This window comes from Phyllobates terribilis, unplaced genomic scaffold, assembly GCF_046119375.1.
Source record: "Phyllobates terribilis strain yellow unplaced genomic scaffold, ASM4611937v1 Scaffold_1__5_contigs__length_1240528914, whole genome shotgun sequence".
In the NCBI taxonomy this organism is placed as follows: Eukaryota; Metazoa; Chordata; class Amphibia; order Anura; family Dendrobatidae; genus Phyllobates; species Phyllobates terribilis.
In genome coordinates, this window is record NW_027362761.1 from 893,522,269 (window position 1) to 893,542,373 (window position 20,105).

The window sequence follows — 20,105 nt, forward strand, 5'->3', positions numbered from 1 at the left end:
AGTACAGCAGCAGCCACAGCCATCAAAGCAGCGCTAGCAGCTTAGACAAATGGAACGAGAATCTTCCCATCGACAAAGTCACAGCAGTGGAGGGCGTACAAGTTCCGGCAAGACTGGTCAGAAAAGACTTCGTCAGTCCACCTCCGCCAGATGGGAGCCCTCATGTGAACAGCAACCACCACCTCCGGTACCCTAGTCTGAACGGCAGTGTGGTGAGTGATCTTCGTGAAAGTCTCACCCTGAATAATGTGCTCTTCTCTCTCTCTTTTCCTCCTTCTTCTCCTTTCATTTCTTGGGGCAGGAGGCGAAGAAGTGTAGTGCTAAAAGTAAAAACAGGGAGTGTGCTTTATGCAAAATCGGTCTTCCCACCTCCTATGCCAAAAACCTTTGCTCGGACTGTATTCAGAAAACCATTGCAGAGGAGTCCCCCAGGTTTTCTTTAGAATTAAAGGATCTAATCCAGACAGAGGTCAGAGAGTCTTTAAGAGGCTTAACCTCACTCAAAAAGAAGAAGCGAAAACTAGTTTCTTCAGAATCAGAGGAATCAGTGGAGTCCCGTTTTACGAGAGAACTGCCTTCCTCCTCTAATCACTCCTCATCGTCATCGGAGTCTTCGGATGATGATGGGGGGGGGCAGACCTTGTTTTTCGGTTGATAATACTGAGAAACTAGTTAAAGCCGTCAGAGGGACTATGGGTATTACCGATACCAAGGTGCCCAGAACAGTCCAGGATGTTATGTTCGGGGGCTTAGACCAAAGGAGGAGACGCTCATTCCCGGTCAATGACCGGATTAAATCTCTGATAGAAAGGGAATGGAAGAAACCGGAGAGGAAGGGTCAGCTGCCGTCATCCTCCAAGCGGAGGTACCCCTTTGAGGATGAGGATGCGGCTAAAAACCCCTAAGATTGACGTGGCATTTTCAAAATCTTCAAAAAAATCCACTCTGCCCTTTGAGGATTTAGGAGCCTTAAAAGACCCGCTGGATAAAAAAGCGGAGTCCTTCCTTAAACGAGCCTGGGAGTCGTCAGCAGGGGCCCTTAAACCGGCAGTAGCTGCGACCTGCACAGCTAGATCTATGATGATCTGGCTTCAACAATTGGAAGACCAGATCAGGGGGAATGTGTCCAGGGAGAAAATTCTATCCGACCTTCCTCTTGTGCAGGGAGCGGCTGCATTCCTGGCAGATGCATCGGCAGATTCAGTTAGGCTGGCTGCCCAGTCTGCAAACCTCTCTAATGCAGCCCGTAGGGCGCTATGGCTCAAGAGCTGGCCAGGGGATGTGCAGTCAAAGTCTAAACTGTGCTCAATCCCTTGTGAGGGGGACTTCTTGTTCGGCAAAGGTCTAGATGACATCCTAGATAAAGCCGCAGACAAAAAACATGGATTTCCCACGGTGTCTGGTTCCCGATTTAACAGTTCCTTTCGGAAGAGAAAATACAGCCGCAGTAAAGCTCCCAGAGACCAAGGTAACTGGAAAGACCGAAAGCCGTATAACAGAGGCTTCATGTTCGGGGGTCCCTCCTCCGAGAATAAGAAAGCCCCTAAGTGACAGTTCCCCCCCAGGTGGGAGGAAGATTGTCCCACTTCCTGCCTGCCTGGAAGGAAATTTCATCCAATTCTTGGATCTTAGGGATAATCAGGAGGGGGCTCACATTAGAGTTCAAAAGCAGGCCCAAGAACACTGTCAAAATATCAGCCCCCAGAGGTTTAGCGGAACAGATAGCCTTACAGCAGGAAGTTCTCTCTCTGCTCATGAAAGGAGTTCTGGTGGAAACACCTGCACCCGAGCAAGGAAGAGGATTCTATTCGACTCTCTTCCTAATAAAGAAGCCGGACGGCTCCTTCAGGACCATTGCGAACTTAAAGAGGCTGAACGACCATTTAATCTACAGGCCGTTCAAGATGGAAACAATAAAATCGGCCATAAAGATGTTATTTCCGGACTGTTTTATGTGCGTCCTCGATCTGAAGGACGCTTACTACCACGTCCCGATTTTGCCAGATCATCAACAGTTTCTAAGAGTAGCTGTACAATTCGGCAGGCACGTAAGGCATTTTCAGTTCGCTGCTCTTCCCTTTGGCATTTCCATGGGGCCTAGAGTCTTCACAAAAATTATTCTGGAGGTCACGGCGCACTTGAGGGAAAGAGATATTCTGGTCATCCCTTATCTGGACGACTTCTTAGTAGTGAGCAGATCAAGTCAACTCTGTGCTCTAGCCCTGGCGGACATCATGGCCAGTCTAAGATGCCTAGGTTGGCTGTTAAATCTGGAGAAGTCAAGGCTGGAACCAAAGAGGGTTCAGTCTTTCCTGGGTCTCATTCTGGACTCAGAAAACCAAACCTGTCTTCTGCCAGAGGAAAAGAAGCTGAAGATCAGATCCCTAATATCTCAGGTTGTCAGCAATCCGACCATGACCCTGAGGAGTGCGATGTCTCTGTTGGGTACAATGACATCTTGCATCCCGGCGGTTCAGTGGGCCCAGCACCATTCCAGATGTCTTCAACAGGAGATTCTGGCAGCGGACAGTCGGCTCAAAGGTCGCCTGAATGGGAAAATATCTCTTCCAGATGTCGTGATCAACTCCCTGGACTGGTGGACATCTTCGGTCAACCTATCTTTGGGGGTTCCTTGGACCTCCCAGGTGTCGGATACAATTACAACAGACGCAAGTGCGGAAGGTTGGGGAGCTCACCTAAGGGATCGTTCTGTAGAAGGCCTCTGGTCGGACAGCGAGACAAGTCTCTCTTCCAACATGAAAGAGCTGTTGGCAGCCAGAAACGCTCTAAAAGAATTCAGTTCTGTTCTTCAGGGTCCTCACGTCAGGATAATGTCAGACAACAGATCAACAGTCGCCTACATCAATCATCAGGGGGGTACCAGGTCTCTCCCTCTGATGTTAATAGCGGATCAGATCTTCAGGTTTGCCGAGAGTCGGCTGGTTACGCTCTCGGCACTGCATATAAAAGGGGAAGAGAACATAAAGGCCGATTTCTTGAGTCGTCACATCCTGAAACAAGGAGAGTGGGAGTTGAATCCAGCCGTTTTTCAGCAGATTGTGGATCGGTGGGGACAGCCCCAGATAGATCTATTTGCAAATAGACACAATCGGAAGACCGAAACCTTTTGCTCCCTGAATCCAAAAGAAGGGGCGTTTGCGGTGGACGCGCTGCAGATTCCGTGGGATTTCACTCTAGCTTATGCCTTTCCCCCTTTAGTACTGATCCCTACTATCCTGAGGAAGATCCGAGAGGAACGGGCGAGGGTTATATTGATCGCCCCGTTCTGGCCCAAGAGACCATGGTTCACTTGGATGAAGAGAATGTCCCAAGCAGATCCATGGGTTCTTCCGGACATCCCGGATCTCCTCAGGCAGGGCCCAGTCTGTCATCCCCAAAGAGCGGGACTGCATTTGACAGCTTGGATTTTGAGGGGTCGCTATTGACGCAAAGGGGGTTTTCTCCGGATCTTGTTACTACCCTTCTAGCAAGTAGAAAACCGATAACAACTAGAATCTATGGTAGAACCTGGGCTAAGTTCTTGTCTACCTCGGGTCAGTCCGCCAAAGGGAGGATTCCTATTGAGGCCATACTAGAATTCCTCCAGAAGGAGTTAAACATGGGACTAGCCACCAGTACTCTTAAGGTACAGGTATCAGCTCTGGGGGCACTGTATAATTATGACTTGGCAGCAAATAGATGGATCATTAAATTTATTAAAGCCTGTCATAGATCCAGACCTATTCCTGTTCCAAGAATGCCTCCTTGGGACCTTAATTTAGTTCTGGAAGCATTAACCAAACCTCCCTTCGAGCCCTTAGAGAAGGTTTCAGAAAAAATCTTAACTTTAACTGCTCTACTGGTGGCCCTGACATCACCTCGTAGAGTCAGTGACTTACACGCACTATCCGTTAACCATCCATTCACTCAAGTATGTATGGATAGAGTAATCTTAAGACCAGACCCGGCCTATCTTCCAAAGGTAGCCTCCAAGTTCCATAGGACGCAAGTAATCACTCTCCCTTCCTTCTATCCTAATCCTAGGGATTCTGAGGAACATACGCTTCACACCTTAGATGTTAGGAGGGTGTTAGTCCAGTATTTGGAAGTGACAAAAGCCTGGAGAAAGAGTGACGCTTTATTTATATCCTTTCAGGGGGCTAGGAAAGGACTTAAGGTTACAAGGGGGACCATAGCTAGATGGGTCAGGGATACTATTACCTTAGCCTACTCTTCTAGCAATCTGCCGGTTCCTGAGAACCTGAAGGCCCATTCCACCAGAGCTGTAGCTGCTTCCTGGGCTGAGAAGGCGGATGTGCCCATCGACATCATATGTAAGGCGGCAACTTGGTCATCCCCCGCTACATTTTACAAACATTACCGTCTTGACCTTTCCTCTTCTACTGATCTGTCCTTTGGTAGAAGGGTGTTGCAAGCGGTGATCCCTCCCTCTGGTATTTGATCTCTATAAATCTCTCAGGTGGTGCTGTCATGGGAGAAGGGGAAAAGATCCTAGTTACTTACCGGTAACGGGATTTTACAGAGCCCATGACAGCACCCTATTAATTCCCTCCCCTTTATCACTGTGGTGTGCACTTTTTTTAAGGTGTTTAGTACATATGTTGAGGTGGTGGTTATGTATTAACCTGTCTTCGGAGGCCCTCTCATGCTCTGAAACAAAACTGATGCGGAGGAGAGGTACCGCCTTTTTATTCAGTAGGTTCCTGTCCTTGGTGGGCGGATACCCTCTCTCAGGTGGTGCTGTCATGGGCTCTGTAAAATCCCGTTACCGGTAAGTAACTAGGATCTTTTCTCTGTGAAGTAGGAGGCCAGGTTTTCAGCACAAATGTCCGTGATAGGGGCCTGGGCTTTAGAACTGAGGAGGGAGTGAAAGGTGTCGAAAAGGTATTTTTTTGGGTTATTGGATAGTGAGGAGATCAGGGTGGTGAAGTAAGTCTATTTCGCTAGGTTAAGGGCAGAGTTATAGGTTCTTAACATAAATTTATAGTGGATAAAGTTTTCTAGTGTGAGAGTTTTCCGCACTCCTAGAGCATCGCAGGAGAGATCGGGTTTGCAGTGTGAGCCAGGGCTGTTTTACGCTGTGTTTGGAGATTCTGAGGATGAGGGGCGCTTCTTTGTCCAGGGTGCTTCTGAGAGTATCATTGTAGTGATTTACAGCTATATTGGGGACAGTGATGAGTGAAGGGAGTCTGTAAGTGTATGAGGGTTAATAGCTTGTAGATTTCTGAATGTGTGATAGGTAGGAGTGTCCTGGGGTGGGCGAGCATTTGTGAACGTGAAGGAGAGAATGTTATGATCAGAGAGGGGAAGAGGGGAGTAATCTAGGTAGGGGATTGAATAAAGCCAGAGAAAGACCAGATCAAGGGTGTTTCCGTCTTTGTGTGTCTCAGAGATTGAAAGCTGTGAGAGGCCAAGAAAGTGGTAAAAGATAGATGTGGATTCGGAGGTGGGGGATGTTGAAGTCTCCCAGGATAAGGGTTGGTAAATTTGAGGACATGAAGTGCGGCAGCCAGGCAGAAAAATGGTCAATGAACTGGGTGGGTGAGCCTGGGGGACCGCTACTCTGAGGGAGAGGGGATGGAAGAACCTGATGGTGTGGACCTCAAAAGAAGGGAATGAGAGTGATGGAACTGGGGAGATGACCTGGAAAGAGCATTGTGGGGAGAGGAATAAACCAACTCCACCAACAAGTCTGTTCGCAGGTCTCGGGGGGGAATGGGAAAAATGCAAGCCGCCATGAGACATAAGGCTGGGGAGACATTGTCAAAATCCTGAATCCAGGTTTCAGTGAGGGCCAGCAGATTGAGAGAGTTGGTCAGAAAGTAATTGTGCAGGAAAGGAAGTTTGTTGCATACAGACCGTGGATTCCTCAGTGCACAATTAAGAGGGAGATGAAGGAGTACAACTGATGTTAATAAGGTTAGCAGGGTTTCGATATGAGGTGGGAGAGGGATTGAAGTTGGAGGAGGGTGGACTGGGATTAGGGGAGATATCCCCTGAAATAATTAGTAGCAGTAAAAAGAGCAAGAGCAAATTAGTTTTTGGATTTGTGACATGGTTTATTGTGCAATGTCTTTGGATAAAATGGAGTGAGATTTTTCAGAAAATTAAAAAGAGCATCGGAGCTGTACATGGGAGAGGGACGGAGAGAGGGGCAGATGTGGATGAGTGGTGATGGAGGGCAGATGGGACGGTGAATGTGGATGAAAAAAGCACACAGGAATATGGACGCAGAAATAAAGTACATAGTTAGAAGACAGTACAAAGTGTGGGTTACCTGACTCCTGCCCTGAATGACTGCAATTGAAATGACAGAGACACTTGTCAAGTAGGACACTTTGCTGAAGAGGACACATGCATGCACCCCACACATATGCACCCCTTATGACGCATCTAGATTTATAGGGAGGATTATAGCATCAGGTGAGAGGGATTGTGGGAGCTGCTTGTGGATAAATTAACAGCTGGTCACCACACCTGGGGGTGGAGAGCTGATCTAAGACACAGGCCTAACACACTATGCCTGACACAGGCCTGACACACTATGCCTGACACAGGCCTGACACACTATGCCTGACACAGGCCTGACACACTATGCCTGACACAGGCCTGACACACTATGCCTGACACAGGCCTGACACACTAGGCCTGACACACTAGGCCTGACACACTAGGCCTGACACACTAGGCCTGACACACTAGGCCTGACACACTAGGCCTGACACACTAGGCCTGACACACTAGGCCTGACACACTAGGCCTGACACACTAGGCCTGACACACTAGGCCTGACACACTAGGCCTGACACACTAGGCCTGACACACTAGGCCTGACACACTAGGCCTGACACCTTTCACCATCTGATAAAGTCTACAATGATGGAAGGACAGACATATATCAGTAAATAGTGAATAAAATGCAACAGATAACAGCAGAAATACAGCAAAACAGAGACAGTATACCATGAATTTGTTTCAAGATGAGAATGCAGCAGATGACACAGATACAGTAAGCAGAGATGTTATACCTGTGTGAAGGTAGAAGAGATGGATGGACGTTAGTCAGTTGCCATTGAAATGTCAGAGACACTTGTCGAATAGGACACTTTGCTGAAGAGGACACGTGCATGCACCCCACAGATTTTGGATGACATTAAAGGTGGGAAAAGTCCTGAAACGATTCTTCTTGGTATGATTTTTTTTTTTTTTTAACAGGGGTGTGAAGACTTTTTAGGGTATGTGCACATGTTTAAGAGCCGCTGTGGCTTTGACGCTGCGTGCTTATGCAGCGTCAAACCCGCAGCATCCAGATGTTACAGCATAGTGGATGGGATTTCTAGAAATCCCATGTCCACTATTCGTCTCCGTGTACCCGGCAGATCACCCGAGGAAACTAACATGCGGCGCGTCTTTCAGACCTGCAGCATGTCAATTTTTCTTGCGGGTCTGCTTGTGGACTTTCCCTATAGACTAACCTCTATGAGGAAAGTCTGCAGGTGAAAAAAAATATGGCGCCACTAATTTGCATAATTGCTATTCCGCAGTGTCGGGGCCACAGGCTAGTACGCATGGTTGGCACATACACTTATATCCACTGTCTGTGTATGATGCTATTATAAGCACAGTGTGTGTTATAAATTTGAATTCATTTCTACTTATACATTTTTAAAATTGGTTCTAGAACTGTAAATGGCAATCTAGTGGGTGCAATTGCTTCACTAGCATTACAAAGGTTCAAGTTTATTGCAGCAATCCGTTTACAAAAATGGGATGATATTTGCTGTTTTCGAGAAGTGGGTGAAGCTTAGCAGAAGGGGCCTGGCCAAGCAGAAGTGGTATAACTTTTAGCAGAATTTTGCATTTCTGGCAGTGGTGCACAACAGTTGAAAGATGTGTCAAATTCATTAAGCATGCAAGCTCTTAATGAGTTTTGTGCATCTTACTTAAGCACATTTGTGATCAAGACTGGAGTAAAGAGTCCCCCATATTCTTATATCAGGTTTTCCCATACTGCGTTCTGGTGAATCCATGGGCTCCGAGAATTCTCAATATCTCATGTAGGACTCAAATGTTGTGGTGGAGGTAAGGGTGTGCAGAACTTACACAATCAATCATGGCAGTTGTTGTCCTATAGGCAGAACTTCCCTGTGTGTGATGTGCTTCTCTGCTTTATTATTCTGCCTCCACATAATATTATATAATTCATTTTATAACACACTGGAAAAAATCTAAAATGTAATTAAAAATAAAAATATTTAATCTTTAAGAAAAAAAAAAATGCTATAAAAGGTTGTCACTTTTCATAATAGTCTTGGTCCCCGGGTGCTGTTTGTTATTAAAAACACAAATCGCACTTTATTTACCATCTCTGGTCCAGTGCTGAATGTCCGCAACTGTTCCCAGTGTCCAGTATTGGCTGCAGCGCTGACATCACCTCTGCAGTGCGGCAGTCAATCCATTGAGCTCAGTGGTTCTGCCCGTGTAGACAGAGCCACTTACCTCACTGATTGGCTGCAGCATTTTCAACATGATGTCCGTGTCGCAGCCAATACAGAACATTGGGTGCTGGACCCAGGGACTGTGAGTTTTGTTTCTTTTATTTATTTATGACGCGCCCAGGGGACGGGGGACGACTCGGCACCCGGGCCTTGTTGTTGCCTGATCTTGTGAGATGTCGCGGTGGTCGGCTCCCGGGCCCGTACCCTGGAGTCACTCTTAAAAGAAGGGGGGAAAAGTTATATGGGATAGGGAATGTTTGTGACGCCACCTGTGGTGTCTGGTGAGGATCACCAGCGCTGCGACAGTCCTCTGAGGCCGGTGTTTAGGCAGCTTAGTTGGAACGACTCCCCACAGGTGGAGCGGGGCCTCAGGGCAGTGTAGAGTAGAGCGTCGGCTCTACTCTACACTGGAGGAAAGAACAGACAGAGGCGGTAGTTGAAGTCATCCAAGTCTTTACTCACTTTGGTGTGTAGTCAGCTCAGAGCTTCTCTCTGCTGTCACACGGCGAGCTGCGGCCGCCAGGGTGGGGTTCAGCACACTCCAGGTAGTTCAGGAGCACTTGTCAGGACCCCCGCTCTAGTGTGTTCCTCTCTTGTTCAACTTCTCCCGCCTTGTGTCCCCCACTGAGTCCCGTACAGGTACTGCGATGTCCCTTGTGGGTAACGTGTAGTTCCCGGACCGACTGGGTGACCTTTTTGGTGACTTGTGGTGAGAATGTGGCGTAAGGCCGGGTCCCTCTGGATAAACTCAGATTAGGGCATACAGGTGGCGACTCCGCTCCGTCCGTATCCCCCTGGGATCCACATAAGCCTCCGGACTTTTCCGACAGAGACGTAAAGTGCAAAGTCAGATAATCGGGGACCGGTACCCCCTCTTGCGGCAGGGTCTCTCTGGCTGGGCCAGAATAAGGTATGCAGGTGGCGACTCCGCTCCGTCCGCACCCCCTGAGATCCTTTCGCCTGTGGAGCCCATCTCCTCTGCTCCCCTCCTGGGCCCTTCTTGCTTGAACCCTGACCGGGGACAGAGCCAGTTATAACTCTGCCCCGACCCCCCGTCTCGAGACCGGGGACCGTGGACCCTCAGCCAGCTGCAGCCTTGTGCTGACATGCCGTCCCAAAGACCCACGACCAAAGACCTTGTTATTAAAATGGCCTCCAGTTATATAGAATTCTAATAAAGTGCTTAGGTAAATGCTTCCTCCACTCTCACTCACTACGTGGTTCCCCCTAACTTTGGTTCCCCCCAACTCCTCCATTCAGGCCTGGGGCAGCACTATGGTGCTTTAGGCCCCCTTCAGAACTGGAGTGGTGTAGTGTTGAGTGTGGTTGGGATCCTGTGTAGTACTCCATCCTTACCTGGGAGAGGAGATACCACACCTCGTTCTGAGGTGCAGTACCCCTGTGGCGACTGAACCCTCAGGGGTGCCACATTTATATAATAAACTGCGCCAGGGGTCCAAGATTATCTGAATGGTGATGACCCCTTTAAGTTTGTCTGTGCTGCAGTGCTGTCATGTATAGAAAAATGGATGGTCATTTGGGTGCCGCTAGTGTCAGTCGTGCAACAGATCTTGTCACAATTCTGCTTACCTATTTCTAGAGCAGAAAAGCAAAATTTACAACAAGATAGCCTTTACCTGAATCAATTCTGCATGATGGAATAATAAAATAATCTATACATGTTTATCGTAAAACAGGGGTTTTTGGAGCTGGAAAAAGTTACTTGCTGGCCGTGGTGGTTTTGTTCTTGGTTCATCTTTTTGAAACCCACAATCCTCCTGAAGAACACGGTTCAGTCCATTGGAAATTGCTCATCTCCTCATCCACAAATGTAGCAGTTGATCGCGTTCTTCTGGGGTATGTAAAATTTGTGAATTGTGCCACACAGACACGCTTATTATTATTTAGACAAATCCTCCCTTTAACAAAACATATTTATTCAATGGTAATAGTTGATGATTATGGTTAGCTCGTGTTCACTTCAGTAAGTGTAACACACACATCAGACCTGACTTTGAATATAACAAGATATCATAGATGCATGACCATTATCAGCAAAACCACAAATCTCCAATCGTTTCCCAGTGAACAAGTGTAAATGTTAAGAATGCAAAGCATAAAACATCCATTGTTCACTGTAGGTTAAACTATGGTGTGGCAACTGGCATCTCCGTAAAAAAAAAAAAAAAACATGTTTAAAGTTTTTTTGGTGTTTTTTGTTAGTTTGCTGATTGGGCGCCAGGCATCACGTGTCATTCCACTGCATCACAGTTGTGTGTGTGTGTGTGTGTATGTATGTATGTATTTATTACTAAATATACACTATATAATGATTGACTTAAAATAGCAGCATTAGTCCTATATGTTATAAATTATATAAAAAAGACTGTTGTATAATGCTTTAATTGTTAAATATTATATACTTTGATCATAATTTTGTCACTATCTGCAACAATTAAAATGTTTAATGGGAATATATTCACTTATATTAAAAGGTAAAGATTCTAGATTTTTTTTTTCAGATCTCTTGTTTAGAAAATGCCAGTGTTTGTTGTGTAGCACAAAGGCGTGAAAGTAGACTACACAAAGGCACTACATTGCCTTACTTAATCTAAAACACCACATAAAGGAGGAGAGGGATTAGGTTGGGTCCATTATTGAGAAATCTGTTTTTGAATTGATATGAAAATGGCTATGGTAGATCTGAAGCCTCTGCTATTCCACCTCCACTCTCCGCCCAGCGCCGCCACCTCCTACTTAACTGACAGCCTCTATACTGTGTGACTTCAGGCAAAGAAGCGGTCAATCAAGCAGTAGGAGGCGGCTCTGGCCAAAAAATAGAGCTGGAGTGACAGAGGCTTCAGATCTACAAATAGTCCTTCAGTCCCATTTACATATAAATTTAAACTCTGATTTCTCCGTACTGGAGGAATGGACTGGCCATGTAAAGGCATTGCTGGACTTGTTTTTGAAAGCGCTACATGTATATAGAAATAGTTTGGTGTGTGAAATCCTGCTGACATATTCCCGTTAAAGCTGAACACTTGAGGCTCCACAGCTTCTGATGACAACCTATATCCAAATTAGCAAATCAACAGCAGCGTCCTACCTGGCTTATATAGATACACATTTCACATTGTTTTTTTTATTACAGATTACTAAATCTCGGGTTTGACCAGTTTATTAGAGTTGGAAGCATAAGAAAAATCGCAAAACCCATCCTACCGCACAGGTGAGCTATAGCCTTTGAGCAATTCTATTCATGGTTGCCATAATATTGACGTTTTGCCAATTTTAAAGGGGCTGTCCACTATCTGGACCAACCACTTTTATATAAAGTGCCCTTCATTGTAAAATAATTTAAGAAACAAACAATATATTCACTTCTAGCCAGTGTAACAGGGGGCAGGGTGGTTATCAGTGGCGAGTAGCATGTCAGTTTCAGTGTTTGGATCTTCACCCTGGCCCGCTACAGACAGACAATGGGGACTCTGAGAATCCCTGGGTGTGTGTGCTGTGATGACTCTGTGGAGGGAGCCTCCATACTCACTTCTGACCCGCCGTCCCGAGTGCCGACTCTTTTTTAGCTTTTTGAAGGAGGAGACCAGTTACAGCACTATACTTGTGGCAAACTTTACAATTCACAGTTCAGGCAGAGGACCTTCAAATTGCTAATGCAGCGCCACCCGGGTCGATGTGTTTCGCCGTGGAACTGTACTCAGACCAATCTTTCCTCGGGAACAGAAGTAAGGGAGCTTCTCCCACTAGCTTCTTTTTATTCGTGCCCAGACCTCTCTGTCTCCGTCCATCTGACTGCAGCTCTCGGGCCTATCCAGCACTAGGACCGTTCCCACCACCTCTCTTAGAAAGGTTCCTCAAACGTCTCTTCCTCACTGTAGGTCCCCCAACTCGCCTGTGTCCGGAGAACACTGTCTCACTGTAGTTTTGCTGAGAACACTTGCTTCCTTTTACACTGGCTCCCACACACACCCTTCTGTTGCACTGGTTCCTGTGTCCTCCTGACACGTCCTTACTAATCACTGTCCCTCACTCAACTGAACTAAAATGGCGGAAATTAAACTCCCAGTGCTCCCTCACTCACTAAGGGCGGGCCCCAAACCAGTTAACGCTCTATGTGCCCCGACTACCATAAGGGTAATGCAATCTTAAACAGTATCTCCACTGCCATTTAATGGCCACACCTGAAAATAACACACATTTTCAGACGACTAAAACAGTGCAGTTCTATAGGGTAGTGTAGTAGACAATCTCCCCACACCCCTCACACCAGTATTGGACTGGTGTGCCAAGGGCCCACCAGTAACCAACTCCAGGGCCCCACTTTTCACCGATATGTGACATTATTCTCATTCACAAATTTAGAGAACAATTAATTGGGTAGATTGCCAAGTGAATAGAACGCTTTGTCTGTACATAGTGATTCAAGTATCTTGTGCCACGTACTGCTCATATAAGAGAGTGGTGGCCCACTCCTGCACAGAGGCCCACCGGGGAATTCACCTTTTCTCCTGTGGGCCAGTCCAAGCCTGCCTGTAGCACCGGTGCTACTCCAGAAATGTCGGAGTCAGGGTTCTCATGGTATTGCTATGCGATGTGAGCCCCGTAGCCAATCAACAGCCGCTACTCACAGAAGTGAGTGCGCAGCAGCACAATAGCCAATAATTGACTGCAGAGCTTACGTTGCCTAACAATACCCTAGATTTTACTAGAATAGTAAAATATAGCAAAAACATATCTATACATACTATAAAAATACCACAACAATAGTTTTATAACTATTATGTGCAACAAGATTGAGTTTGTTTCTAGTCTAATCATCTTCCGATACATGTTTTACTATGTATTAAATCTACTCCATATCCTTCTTAATTGAGCAGTATAGAGAATTATACATACTGTACACCGTGAATAAAGGGGTTTTCCACCCAAAATGTATTTTTAGAAAATGACAAGGATGTATATTTTGATACTATTGATTTTGCAATTTCCTCAATGTGAAGCTTACACGCTGGGTCTGAGAATGAAAGTGAACAACTTAAAGAACTCCAGGCACTATTAAAGGAAGACTTAACCCCTGGAGAAAAGGCATATGTTCGAAAAAGCATTGAGCTACATAAACTGGGCACTAATAAGCATTTGCTTAGACAGGTATGTGGTGGTCTTCTTTGAGTGTGTTTGGTATCCATTACAAATTGCATTTATTCTTGACATGCTTTTCATCAACGTGTAATTGCATTTGCAATGTTTTTAATCCTCCTGCATTTCACCAGGTCCGTGTGGTTGGTGCAACTTGTGCAGCGTGCCCCTTCACTTGCTTGAGTAATCTGAAGTTCCCAGTTGTGATTCTTGATGAATGCAGTCAGATGACCGAGCCATCATCTTTGCTTCCAATCGCCAGGTAACATACACATGGCCACAGTATAGCACATTTATGATAATCTACCAGAGACATTATCTCATAGTGGCAATCAGGGCACTGGTAAAGCATTTACAATATGCATTTGCATTTGTGGCCCCTATTAGACATACAATAAAACCTTGTGAGTTAATTTCACATACTTGCATCTCTGATTAACAGACTTTAGGGAAATTTACACTGTGTAGGAATTGCCTTATCATATTCTTTCCTAATATTCATCTGGAAGGCTATGAACAATTATTTTGACATATGTTAGTAGTTATCTTTAGTTAATAATATTGGACTGTTTCACACTGTAATCCTCATTCTGCCATATTGATTCTGTCATTTTTTTTTAAACCCCGGATATGCAGTACCAATTATAATTTTCTTATCTTGTTGGAATGTCTCAGTAATAAAGGCTGGATGTGAAGGTTGTGTATATCCAGGATACTGCTGTTTTCATTAGCATATATATCAGTACAGCTTCTATCCTGTGGTCACTTCCTCTAAATATTTTTTTTCTGCCCTGAGAATGTAAATACTCTCTCACATTTCCTCATTGGGACTATCTGTATACAACCTCCTCCTTGCTATTGTCTCTAACACTGGAAGGGAGGGGAAAGCAAACAGAACCATTAAGAGCAGGGGCTCTGCCAGATTTGAAACATTTTTGCAGATTAATCGGCTCTATAAAGGATTTACAGACACTCTAAGGCAGCAAAATTTTAATAAAGACTATTTAAAAAGTTGCTTAACTTTGCATTTAGGAAGCAAATGAACAGTAAAAAATCTTGGACCTTACCAGTCACTAGAATGAGGAAGCCCATCAACTTTAGATTTCCATGCCTCCAACAGGCAGAGACTGTAAAGCTAAGCTCAGCTGTATGTAAGCTATAGATGTAATGTATAGCGACATACTTGTGTATCATTGTGTAGATTTAGCCCTTCCTTGTACGTTCAGATTTCAGTGTGAAAAGCTGATCCTGGTTGGCGACCCAAAGCAGCTTTCTCCCACCCTCCAAGGCTCTGAGGCTTCCCATGAGTATGGGCTGGAACAAACTCTCTTCAATCGTCTTTGCCTAATGGTATGTTTCCTCCGACCGCTCTATTCACCTGCATTTGTTTCTCTTACTCTGCATTGTTGTTTATATAGAAACTCACTTGGGGATCGTTAGCTGTATTTTATTGTGAGATACGCGGATCGTACTGGTCATTGATCTGATTTTATTACATTAGCAATTATTGCCGTAATAGTATTGTCATGTGGCGTACTATTAAGACACACTAATCTTATGAGCGCTGCCCCTGTGTCCCCATCATCAAGACCAGAACAGCAACTGTATCATACACCCGTTGTCATGATCTAACAAAATATGCAAATACCATATTATGTAAAAACATTATAATATAGTAAAGATCCCATTGCGGGGTTAAAAATGGTAATAAAATATATGAAATAACAATGGAAAAATAAACATGCAATCTCAGATTTTCTTTTAATAAATTTTATTACATAGTCGTTACATCACCATATATCACCATAAGGCTAAGTTCTCCTGAGCGTATAAAAAAGTGTCCAATTTTCATCCATATAAAAACAGATGGTTCTCCTGTAAGGTCGTCCATATGTCCTTTTTTTCCATCTGTACGGCATCTGTTTTTATTCATCAGCAGTCAATAAAATTTTAAAGACCAAATACAGTTTCCTATGTTAAAAATTACAATGCATCTGTAAAAAACTGGCATATGTATGTTTTTGATCCGAGAGTTGTCTGTGCGAGGCCACTTTTTCTCACAGACAGCACTTGGACCGAAAATAAGGTTGTGTGACCATACCCTACTGTAATGACCTGTTCTTGGCATGCACAGGAGCAGGATGTAAGTGTGAAATTACCTGTGTATCCACTGTATGACCGATTCTTATTCAGTGGAAGCAAAAAAAATAAAGTTTATATTGCATAGCTGCCAGAAGAGATCTTACAATCTTAAAAAAGCAATTTAACTTTTAATTAGAGAAAAAATATTATTTGTCAAATCAGGATTCCCCCATCAAGGCATAAATGGACAGGATCTTTTCATATGGTAATTACTTTATGGTTAAAAGTTCTTCACACAAGGCTGGGGATAGTGATACATGGCATAGTGCACCACCTGTAATTCAGGTGCACTAGATAACTCCTGATCTTCCTGGGTCCAGCTACAGAAGTATGAAGAATTATATAGCGCCTTTTATAATAAATGTAATATATGAAACTGTAAGTAAGCGGCGTATGTTGTGCATCATATATTATTTATTTTTAAATGTAGGAGCCTGTAGGTGACACATACCACTTAGTGGCATCTGATATGTATCTAACATTTCCTTGGGGGAAGTCTTTCTGATAGAAAATGACATGGCTGCTTACTTCCAAAAACAGCACCAGCCTAGCCTCAGGTTGTGTGTGACGATGCAGCTCATCTTCATTTAAGCATAAGGGACTACATACAGACCGCACACTCACTAATATTCGCCTAGGTGCTAGTGCACACAAGTGATTTGTCACTCCTACCCTTAGCCCTTGTGAAAAAAAACTCAGTATGTACGATTCTTGTCCGTCTTACGGATGAGAGCAATTCATCCAATCACAGGCAGCTCCAAGACTTGTCCGCGATACTTGCAGAGCTGCGTATGGACCTGCGGACCTAACTGGGTCGATTATTACAATTGTTGCAAGAACCCGTTAATAGACTCGATATAGTAGCAGACACATCCTATGGACAGGTGTGATGATGATTTTGGAAAGAAGCAGCCAGTTGACCTGACCATTCTTCAGGCAGCTTTCACTTGCCGACAATGTCCTATATGCAAGATTAAAAAAAGATGTCGCCTGTAAAGCTGCTGCGAAAATGACAAAAAAAACGTCAAAGAAGACACTTTAGGAAAAACACCACCTTCGTTTTCCTGAAGTATCTTCTGCCTCAAAAACGGTGCAGGTAAGTCCAGGTCTAAAAGATGTGATGTGCACATAGCCATAACGGCAATCTGTCACCAGGTTTTTGCTACCCTCATCTAAGAGCAGAGACCTTGAATCCTGTGATCATTTACTGGGCTGTAGTTGTAGTAGGTTTAGGATTAATGATAATCTCCTACTGATATTAAGTAATAATTAATTAATTAGTGATTTAATTAAAACTACTGTAAGCTGCCCAGTAAGTGACACATCACTGGAATCAGAGTCTCTGTCTCTACATTATGCTCTCAAATTAGGTGGCAAAAACCTGGTGACTGATTCCCTATAACCTGTTTTATATACTGTAATCAAATGTTCATTGCATTTCATACCTTCTTTATGTTGCAATGAGAATCCTTTTGAAAAACTTTAATAATAAAAGCATTAGTTTTCCAAGTTGCGTTTCATTTTGGGGGAGATTTTAGTTTTTGCAGTAATTTGAAGCGATTTAACTGAAAATCTGTCCTATTTTCCCATATTCATGTTGGAATTAATGGAAATCATGAAATTCTGTATAATTTCCCATCACTTGGCTGTCTTGATCTCCAGGGCCATGCAGCTGTTATGCTGAGGACACAGTATCGCTGTCATCCCTCTATTAGTGCTGTAGCTAATGAACTGTTTTATGAAGGGACTCTTCTCAATGGAATATCAGATGGAGACAGAAAGCCCCTATTGGACTGGTTACCCACACTATGCTTTTATAATGCAAATGGCTCAGAGCAGGTATGCATAAAGGGAAAGGTGTGCTTATTTACTGCTGAGTAATATACTTGGATGTTATTTAAAGGAGTTTTCTAGGGGTTGTTTTAATGCGTGTACAGTGAAAAAAAAAAAAATGACATTTACTAATATACTGGAATTAAGAAATTTTCCATGAGCCAAAATATCAGAGCCAGTGCTGAGTCCTGGCAGCTTCACTTCCAACTTTGTTTTGACATACGAGAAAGCTTCCACCCTCTCCCTGTGTCTATGTGGAGGGGGTTGGCTGACTTTCTCCTTTCAGTAGCCTCTGTCACAGCTGATGTGAAGATGGAGAAGGGGGCTGGCTTAGCTATTGAAATGGGCCACATGGCAATCCCCCTTCATACACATCACAGACGTGGAGCTGCCTTTTTCATTTAAGAGTGGTAGGTCCTAGACTGGTGATTTTTCTCCATAGCCTCTATTAACAAAGTGGTCCCTAATGCCCCCTAAAGAACCTGAATTTCTAGGAAAAGTCAGTTTCAAACTTTTGCATTGTAGGATCTGGGCATGCAGAGTGGGATCCCACAAGCCTCCAAACCTTTCCTCACTATGAAACAGTGAGATCTTGCATGTTGTCGCTCTTTACACAGACCCAGCGCTGCCGCCTTCCTTACTAAGCGGTTACGGAAATGGTAACATTAGAGCAGTTACTGTTTGGTGACTGCTTAGTAAAGTATGCGGCAGGGCTGGGTTAGTGCAAGCGGCAAAATCCCTTTATACATTGAGATCTCACACTTTTCCAGTGATGAGGGCTGAGGAGACTTGTGGGATCCCACTCTGCTTGCCAAAATCGCACAACCTGGAAGTTCGGTCCTGACTTTTGCTGGAAAGTTGGGTTCCTTAGGGGGTCATTAGAGACCCCTGTAACCACTAGTAGGCGATATTTTGAAAAATCAGCATAATTCAGACACAGTTTAGATTCATAGATACCTCAATGTACCATAATCTGAGTAAGACATTTCATTCAACTTTTCATTAAAGGGGTTTATTTGAAAGTTATCCTCAAGTAATAGGATAGCAGTTGGATCCCCATCAATCTCAAGAATGTTGCTCTGGATTAGAACAGGACTGATTGTAGAGTTCTGTCTTAAATGGTGCTGAGGTGAGCACGTCTATGGGACTGATAGAGCAATTTGTGTACATCGCTCGGCTATCTATGGCAGTCCCATAGACCATGAACAGAGCAGAGTTGGAGCATTCACATCTCCGCTCCATTTACATAAGGCTCTGCAAAGCCAGTTCTTTGATCACTGGGGGTCTAACAGCTGGGACCCCCAGCTAAAGTCAGTCAGTTATCCTCTATCCTATAGATAGGGATAACATTCAATTCCGGGAATTACTCTTTTTTAATCTAAAGGCTTGCTAAATGTAAAATCAGCCTTACTTATACCCTGTTGCTACAGTGCTGCCACTCTGTTGCCCTGCTCTTTGTGGACATGGCCGCTGTGGTGACATCATAACTACAGCACTTGACAACTGCAGCCAATCAATGGGCTCAGCGTTCATGATTGGCTGCAGTGGTCATGTGCTACAGTTTTGACCGCACTAGAGCAGCGTGGGGTACGTAAGGCTGATCTTGTCATTTTTACACAGAACAAGCATTTGGGCTAAAAGAGGAAAAAAAAAAAAGTAAACGTGGAAAACCCCTTTAATGAAATGAGATGATCATCAAATCCAACATCTTTTTCAACTATTAACCTCAATGTGTACTGACTAGTTTGAGTTTGCTTTGTTAGCTTTATTCAGTTTAATACAGTTATCGAAGGGTTATCATTATAGATCAATTTAAATATGATTATGTATGTCACACCTTAATAAACTGGTAAGGGTCTTACAAAGAAAACACATGCTAGCATATATTTGTATGTACAGTATATAGGGACATAGTTTGTATATCTAGGAGATGTTGCTCAGAATGACAGTTCTGGATACTTGGGTTTATAGAAGTTACAATTGTGTTTGCAGGTGGAGGGGAATACCAGCTTCCATAATGTGGAGGAAGCCAACTTTACAGTGAAGCTTATTCAGTCACTGATTGCTAGTGGCATACAAGGATCCATGATTGGAGTAATTACACTCTACAGAGCTCAGATGAACAAGGTTTCTTTAACTTTTTCTAATTGTAATGTGCACATTTTTTTGGGGTGTTGATACGTTTTTCATGGAAGTCTCATTCTTCTAAAACAATGGCCCACTTTGGCCGATCTTTCAACCAACAGCCATTTTGGCCGGCTTTCCTATACACAGAACCTGTCGATCGGCCATTTGATTCTGGATTCTTTTTTCTCCAGTAGAACAAATGAATTGGCAGTCTGAAATCAAACATGCCAGATTGCTATCTTCCCCAACGATAAACTGTCCAGGGCTCCCATATTCTTTAGAGTGTCGGCCGACCCAGTCAATATTGTTTGGTTTGGCTAACATTAG

The 20,105-nt window shown here is 44.2% G+C and overlaps 1 protein-coding gene across 4 annotated transcripts in view; it reads left to right on the top strand.

The window, feature by feature from the left end:
• Positions 1-20,105, top strand: part of ZGRF1 (zinc finger GRF-type containing 1) — a 140,123-nt gene that overhangs the window by 101,323 nt on the left and 18,695 nt on the right. For all 4 annotated transcript variants that reach the window (XM_073640577.1, XM_073640567.1, XM_073640549.1 and 1 more), the window contains 7 exons: positions 10,217-10,376; positions 11,674-11,751; positions 13,541-13,688; positions 13,811-13,938; positions 14,903-15,026; positions 17,481-17,657; positions 19,644-19,778. In XM_073640577.1, the coding sequence (XP_073496678.1) occupies positions 10,217-10,376; positions 11,674-11,751; positions 13,541-13,688; positions 13,811-13,938; positions 14,903-15,026; positions 17,481-17,657; positions 19,644-19,778 (950 nt within the window). The remainder of the gene's footprint in view (positions 1-10,216; positions 10,377-11,673; positions 11,752-13,540; positions 13,689-13,810; positions 13,939-14,902; positions 15,027-17,480; positions 17,658-19,643; positions 19,779-20,105) is intronic.